The sequence below is a fragment of the Prunus dulcis genome, chromosome 3 (genome assembly GCF_902201215.1).
Source record: "Prunus dulcis chromosome 3, ALMONDv2, whole genome shotgun sequence".
Lineage (NCBI taxonomy): Eukaryota > Viridiplantae > Streptophyta > Magnoliopsida > Rosales > Rosaceae > Prunus > Prunus dulcis.
In genome coordinates this window covers 5,656,732-5,664,627 of record NC_047652.1, presented here as the reverse complement: position 1 = coordinate 5,664,627, position 7,896 = coordinate 5,656,732, and the positions used below count along the sequence as shown (strand labels likewise).

Genomic DNA, 7,896 nt, shown 5'->3' with positions numbered 1-7,896 from the left:
CAAAATGATTCAGTTTCTTTTCGGGTGTCAAATTGCAATAAGGCTTATAGTTAAGGTAACATTGGTGTAACTTTCCCAACCATTTAACCCTAAACCCATGAAGGAACTTTGAGTGAAAATCTATGTGCCCTATAGCGAAGGTTTGCAACTGTCTACCCTGTAGCAATATGGGGAAGACAGATGAGACCAAGAAGCAACCATCTGGCACACATAAATGTGTAAAAATGAATATGATTATATGACAAGAAAAGAAAAACTCAAAAGTGAATCCTGTCAACATGACAATGCAAAATTGGCATAGTGAACAAAGTTGTTGCACAAGTGAACCATATCACATGAATTTGATACTAACATATCCTTCAAAGACTACAAAAATTAGGTATGATCAGATGGCTGACAGATTTACAGAGACCTCAAGTGTACGTTGTCAGGAAATTACAAAAAAATTCTATGTGGGCAGGACCCTTTAAGCTGTCCAATTTTGGGGCACCCCTTGTCTGAATCTACTGTAATCCACAAAAACACAATTTTCTCCTGCAAAAATATGACCAATAAATTAGTATTATTAATAAACTGCCAACACAAAAATAATTTCTGCCAAGGATGTGAAAGCTTACCATATGTATCAATGAAATGCAACGCCTAGCTAATTACAAATTAGTTATAGCTTTCCTAGCTTCTCTAATCTCCTTCATTTGTTTCTGCAGAGAAGGGGGCTCCCAAGGGGAGGAAAACGAAGATATTAGAAAAATGAACTATAAAGAACTATTCCCTAATATTTGTGAGACATGCACATATTTAATGTGTGAAGTCCTCAATTCGTGAACAATGATTAGGAAAATCTGAAGCACCTCATATAAATTCTTCCAGCATGCATCTGACTTTTCCTGTTGTAAACACCATTCCAGAGCCATATCGTACTCAATTGTATTAGGTTGGGAACAGTGTGATGTTGATACTGCCTTTCTCTACAAACGAAACAAGAAGAAACACTCAAAGAAAAAATCTATATGATCAAATACAGCAAGCTTCTATGAAGGGATCCCCCAAATAGGGTTAATGGAGAGCCGCATTGTTGTTGTTGGGTGCACTCTACATGTGCCCAACAAACATTGAAATGATCACAATGTAATCCACAAGCAAAAAATAACTCAGAAAGATTACCATCTCTTCACGTTGACTTTGAAGCCTGATTTTGGCAATGCTCAGATGTCCAACAAATCTGGCTGTTTTGTCTGGCCCTTTTAGACTTCTTCTGATACCTATGACAGGTCTGAAAATGCAAAGCCATAAATACTATAAGATCATCTTGAGTGGAATTAAATCATTTCATAAATTGTACCAATTTAAATGCTTTAAGAAACAAAATCCCTGAGTGATAGAAAGAAAAACGACTATCACATACCTTTTACATTTAATTGTTTGAAAACCCTTTTATCCATAGCAGTAACTAATTTGCATTTGATACTTTTTACAAAGCTATTATGCTAGTGATTCTCATCACCCATGCTAATTTAAAATTTGTCTTTTTTCACCTAGAAACTAAATTACTAAAGTTCACAACATAATTACGTGTAATTTTGAACACTCCAACCAAAAAGAAAAGAAAAGAGAAATAAGCATGCTCCATGACTGTATAATGAAAAGTAATAAACTACCTCCAATTTTCCGAAACCAGGCATCTCTCGTTTAATTCAGATATTACACGGTCAGCAGTAATCTTTGACTTGAATATAACAAAAGCCTTGCCTATAAGGCCGTGATAAGATAAATGTAATTAGTCCACAAATAAGTTTCAACTTCAAATTCAATGGCATTAATGATCTACCACCAAATAAAACATGCAATGCAATCATTTGAAAAATAAGTAAAGATCCCCAAAAAGCTGTTGTACCATATTGCGGAGTAGAAAAAGTACTGTATTGTATCATTTTTGCCTCAACCTTTTCGCGAAATGCTTTCCAAACTAGAGCCTGGGAAGAAAAAACGATGTAGATTAAACAGAATGTCTAACACTAGGCCAGACTACTTTGGCCCTATAACTTCTTTTTCTTACTTCATTCAGGGTAGTTGATTCCCCATCTAGGGCATGTTTGGCGATGCTTTTGGAATTTCTAAACGCGCTTTGACAGCATTTGGCATGAACACTTAAGATGTTTGTAGGTTATAAAGCACTTTGTAGTGCTCTCTAGAGAAGCACCCAATAGGTGCTCCAAGAAGCTTTTCCAAGTTCATTTCCAAGAAGCACTTGGTATCTTAATAAAAAAGTTATGTGCTTCCTGCAAAAGCACTTATGAGGAGATGTGCTTCCTACAAAAGCATCTTCAAAGAGGCCCCTAATTTGGTGGTGATGGAGTATAGATCCTTTTATGTGAGAATTTAAAATGATATAATGCAGCTTAGAATAAACTGGGTTTCATTTGCATCAGCATTTCAATGAATTTCTTTAAATATCCTATAAACTTTTATTTAATATGCACCAGGAAATACTACCTCTACTTCTGATGATGCATAGGATGGATCCAGATTGTCTAGTAAAACCAAATGGCCTGCATCTTGAGCTCTCTGCAGTTTTTCCTCCCAAGACTGCAAAATTGGAAATGGATGGTTAAGACTTCCATATGCCTAATAAACCTGACTTTTCTTTTGCCTTTTATGTTGGTTACTTATTAATAAACCTTCATTTAGAAGAAGGGTACATGTGGAGAACCAGAGTAGAAGGGAGAGAGGGAGGCAGCCAGGTATTAAAGCTTTGGTTTTGGGAGGACTACCGTCCAGAACTCCTCATCCTCCATTCCACAGTTAATTTTAATTCTATGCTAATAAAAGATAATACTTTCCTTTTACCCATAAGTTGAAAGACAAATGTATTTGTACCTTTACTTTATTTGAGTATTCACAGAACATAAATGAGCAATGAATAAATCAAGAAATCTAACCAATACACAAAAATTGATTCCAGAAACCATATTTAGCACAATGTATACTAGTATACAAAGACAAAGCTTGAGCATATCGATGCTTTAAAAACTGAGTGTCTAAAGAAAATTTAGACATGGAACCTTATTAAGAGTTCAAAGTTAGAGTATAAAAACATTTTCTTTGAACTTAAGTTAATGAGGATGTTGAGACTGATAGGGATGATTTGATAAGAAAAAAAAAAATTAAAATTGACCTTCCCCAGGAACTATTCTAATTTGGTGTTACCTGCAACTCAGCCAATTGATACATGGTTTCTCTTTATTGTTTTATAATTTCAACTTTTACTTTATCTTGCAAAATTCAACCATTAATTTGTACGACCAATCAAACAACAATTGGGAAAGTCTACGAAAGATATTGGGGTATAGAAACTCACTGGTTGCTTGAACCAACTTCTTTTATCCTGCATTTAAAATTTAAAAAAAAAAAAAAACAATTAAAGTCAGAATATTAACCAAAACAGAACTTGTGAACAGCTTGTGTAAATGCGTGTTTGGAGTCATACTCAGTTACCTGTTTATCTTCTAATGAATAGACAAAATAGGAACACGAAAATGAAATTATAGTAAAATCAAGAACATAGATCAAACTCAATATGTTAAAAATGTAATGAACATTTCCAAGATAGAAAAGTAGGAAAGGAGGAAAATGCAGCTGACAATACTTAAACTTACAATATATGGCTTCTTTCTAGAAGCATCCCCCCTAGTGAAAGCTACACCATCTGGCTTCTTTCTAGAAGTATCACCCTTAGTGAAAGCTACACAATCTGATGCACTTATATGTGGTTGATCAACAAATCTAACTTTGTGTCTTTCTTTATCTTGACCGTGTGATATTCTAGCAGACTGAGTTCCATTTCCATCAAGAGCAAGTTTAAGTCTTAACATCTCATTTGAAGCACATCCTTGCTCCCCAGTACCAACCATTGACTCTTTCGATTCTGGACATGACAAAAAAAATCATATTTACATCTAATCAGTCAAATTGCACATGCAGAGGTGGAATTCTCAGAAATAACCTCTCACTACAGGGCCTATTCAGCTGCTAGACTTACTATTTTTAACTGGAGAGGCCTTCGCTTCGTCCAATTCTAACTTGGAAGGCACATTTGATGGTCCAGCTGGGTCTGTCAAATTTGTCAGGAACTTGGGGAGCCTGAAGAGCTGTTGATTGTTTCTCTTGTTAAAAAAGCACTCCACTGCATTGGAATCAAAATATTTGAAGACCATGGTAGATATTAATGTCCACTAAGAAAAAAAAGAAAATATAAGAAAAGTTATAGCAGTTGTCATTGGGAGACATGAGTACATGGTAAACATTACACTGTTGTAAATAGTGCTCTCAAAACTTTAAATAAATATATCCTCAGTTTTGTTTTAAAGAAATTCAATCTGATATTTAAACAGTTATTAAATGCACTTCAGGTCGTTGTTGAATCTCTTCAGCTTTCACTACATAGTTCCATAGGCCTTGCATGACATGTAGCCAATTTTCATCAGGATCTCTCGCATCAGTTTGCTTTAATTGATATCATATCAAGAGAGTAATAAATGTTTTGATTTGTTTGGAGGATGAATCTCAATATTATTTGGTTAGAAATTAATTCTCGAGGCCATTATCTTTGTTTATACAAGAAAGAAGTAAATACACAGTAGCACGGCTTCTACAATTGTCTTTTCATCTCTCTCAACTACTACCTAATCTGTCAACAAGTTACTCAGTTTTACTGCACATTGCCTTATGACAACATGGGTTTGAAAGTGACAGTAGCATCCTGAAGCCCTGATGAATTTTCTAAAATTTTAGCAGAGAAGCCATGATGACGTTTCTTAAGTTTTCCTTATCTAGCTGCTCAAATTTTCTTAATTCTACATGAAGCCGTGATGAGTAACTAAATGAGCATGCATAAAAGTGTTCTACTTTAATCCTAAACTATGGCAACTCTCGACAGTAGCTTGTTTAAGTCCCAGAACAATAGGAAAAAACTGCTACAGATCAATAAATGATAGAAAAAATTCACAAAATCGAGTGGCAATTTCTCAATTCTAAGAGAACAGGGTAAACATGTCTAATTGCAATTTAACATCCTATATCTGTTAAACGCGGCTATACCAGAAAGCACTCCACTGACAACTTCCAGATGCAGATGACTGACCTTTAATTCCACTTATTTCATCCGGAAAGTTCTCCAATATTTGGCGCTTTCCTACATCAAAATTATGAGAGAAAATGTAACTAGCCATTCTCAACTCTTCTTCAGATGACTGAGGATTCCTCACATCCTTTGATGTGCAGACAACATTGCATTTTTGAACTATTGCTTCCTGAAATTTGTATTTGAAAACTTGTCATGTGAAAGGATTTTAACATAAACATGAGGACGCCTTGTTAACTATTATGCATGCAGGAAAAGACTTACAGAACTTCAGAGAAAGTTTGGCATTCTATAAAGCTTGCAATTGAAATAGGAAAACACTAATGCGTTGATCTACAGGAAGTAGGCTCATTACTGTCATGGAAATGAAAAGGAAAATGATTTAACCATATAAACATTTATTTCATTGGCACTGTCCTGTGTATACATCATGCATGGAAGGATCATTTAAACTTCCATGTCTACTAATTTATAACACGCACGTTAACTAACAACTTCCGTTACCGGAAATAGATACGTTAAATTACTCTACACCAGGAATGCATGAACACCACCTTATCCAATGACTATGCAGTCATACTAAATGATCGGTCCTCTTTTCTATAGCTCACCTCATACCAAACTAAAGATTAGTCCTTTTTCCTATAAGAACCACAAATTCTATTAACAAAGAAACATCAAATCCAGGTTAAAATCCTCAAGCAAAAATACATATTATTTCAAATTAAAATCACAATGAATGACACTAAAAGGAATATCACTAAGATATTTAGACAAAGATGCCCGTAGAGAAGCTAAGAAAACATATTATTCTTCTACTCCTCTTTCTTTTTAATTAACACTGAAAAAACCATGCAATAGACACTACTTCAATGAGGAGTGAGAATATAAACTTGACATGATTAAATTTATCTCTAATTGAATCTGACTTACCAGAGGATTGACATTGGAGAGGCCTTGACCCACACCAGAAGCTAAAAGTATCTCGTTCCGGCGTGGTTTCCAATCACCCAAAAAGTTATGTATATCCGAAGGACGAAAAAACCACACGACCTTTATCTTCTTTTCATGGTCCTCTGTGTCATATATTTCCACAAGCTTACCGACATCAGTCTCACAACAACCACTTCTGTAAAGATGTACACAATCATACAGCGAGTATTCCATGCCTTCCAAAGTGAATGACTCGTAGAACTGGACACGTTCCACTTCCCCAACTCCACCTTTCTTACCCCAGTTAAAATAATCATCTTCCATATTTGTCTCTTCCAACCCTACCATTGTTTCTTAGCCCATCCAATAGTCTTTGAGAACCTAATATTAAAAAAACAGTAAATTACTTTATCATCTATGAGCATACTAGAATTTCAAACCAGAGAAGCAAAATAAACCTAAAAAAATACTGTAAGCTGTAGTCAGAAACCAAAATGGATCACAGCTCAGCAGGCAGAATCAAATATTTTGGTTTCTGACGACAGCTTACAAAATTGTAGTCAGAATCAAAATATTGTAAGCTGTTGTTGCAACAAACCCTTTTACAGAGTTTTGACCCAAGAATCAAAAGGCAGCTCCAAGATCACTAATACAAGTTTAGAGGTTTACAAATTTCAGATCCTCCTGTGTGTTCCATAACTCATCTACCAACGTCGCCTTTAGTTGAAGAGATTTGCTAGGAAAAAGCAGAACGCTGAGTAAAAACCCACCACTAAAATTCCCCCCCAAAAAGAAAACCCATGACTCATTTCCATACAAAAAGAGAGACATTGATTGGGTGCTAATCCAACACCAAAAATGACAAAAACTTAAATTTGAGACGCCTAACACGAAACAGAGCAACACATTTAAGGCCACCAGATAACCCCCTTTATTTTAATAAGCGGTAGAATCTGCAAAGTTGAAAAGCAAAACCTCCATGTTGTTCTCAAAACAAATCATTACTAATTCACACTTCAAGTCTCAGAAAAATTTTCAACTTAGGCGAAAATACATGAGCAGCACGACGGATTCTAGGGTAAACAAAGCACAATGTGAAACAGAGCATCCATGAAAAAAGAAAATTTTGAAGAAAAAAGAAGAAGAAGAAATGCATACAAAAGAAGAGAAGACGAAAAGACAAACCCATCTGGGTACTATGTGAAAGCAAAAAAGAAAAAGAAAGAGAAAAAGTTGAAAACCTCATGACCCGGCCACAAAAAAAGTTGAGCTAGCTCTTGTTGAAAACTTGGAGAACAAGTTTATAATGAGATACATACCTCAAATATTGATAATCAACGAAACGAGAGAAACGCCATTTTCGATTTTGCTTGCAGTCAGGGGTTCCAGTGTGTTGGTTTTGAGTAAAGAAAGAAAGAAAGTTCCACAGAGAGAGAGAGAGAGAGAGAGAGAGAGAGAGAGAAGAGGAGGAGGAGGAGGAGAAACAACTTAATATGTTGCAGGTAATGCTAACGCGGTGAGGAAAAGAAAAATACAGTACGAAAACAACTTAATATGCCTCAGGGAATGCTAACGTGCGCCGGTTGCGCTCTGCGCATACACCCCGCAATCAGTTACCTCCATTTCTTTGAACGAGGCATGTACTGCGAGAATCGCTGAAGTGAGGGCGCGAAGGGAAACGACGGAGACAGGGGTCGTCCACATCTCACGAGGTTTTTGTTGCGTGAGCTAACTCTCTTGTTCTTTTTGTTTTGTAAAGAGCGTTGGGAATGTGAAGTGTTGCACGCGCCTAGGATGTGATGATTTGTGGGTTGCATGTAGGT

At 35.9% G+C, this 7,896-nt stretch overlaps 1 protein-coding gene across 1 annotated transcript; it reads right to left on the bottom strand.

The window, feature by feature from the left end:
- Positions 1-279: 279 nt before the first annotated feature.
- Positions 280-7,526, bottom strand: LOC117622948 (protein ANTI-SILENCING 1). Its single transcript, XM_034353767.1, has 13 exons — positions 7,393-7,526; positions 6,074-6,454; positions 5,141-5,309; positions 4,040-4,183; positions 3,657-3,925; positions 3,359-3,385; positions 2,494-2,586; positions 1,895-1,973; positions 1,659-1,749; positions 1,165-1,273; positions 852-968; positions 618-701; positions 280-534 (listed from the first exon to the last, which is right to left on the bottom strand). The coding sequence occupies exons 2-12, from the start codon at positions 6,419-6,421 to the stop codon at positions 651-653; spliced, it is 1,497 nt and encodes a 498-aa protein (XP_034209658.1). The 5' UTR covers positions 6,422-6,454; positions 7,393-7,526; the 3' UTR covers positions 280-534; positions 618-650.
- Between the last annotated feature and the right edge of the window lie 370 nt (positions 7,527-7,896).

Coding starts and splice junctions, on each gene's coding strand:
- LOC117622948 (XM_034353767.1), bottom strand. CDS start 6,421: ATGGTAGGGTTGGAAGAGACAAATATGGAAGATGATTATTTTAACTGG. Junction 5,310..6,073: donor TCTCCAATGTCAATCCTCTG/GTAAGTCAGATT, acceptor TACAAATTTCAG/GAAGCAATAGTTCAAAAATG. Junction 969..1,164: donor AAAGTCAACGTGAAGAGATG/GTAATCTTTCTG, acceptor TTTCGTTTGTAG/AGAAAGGCAGTATCAACATC.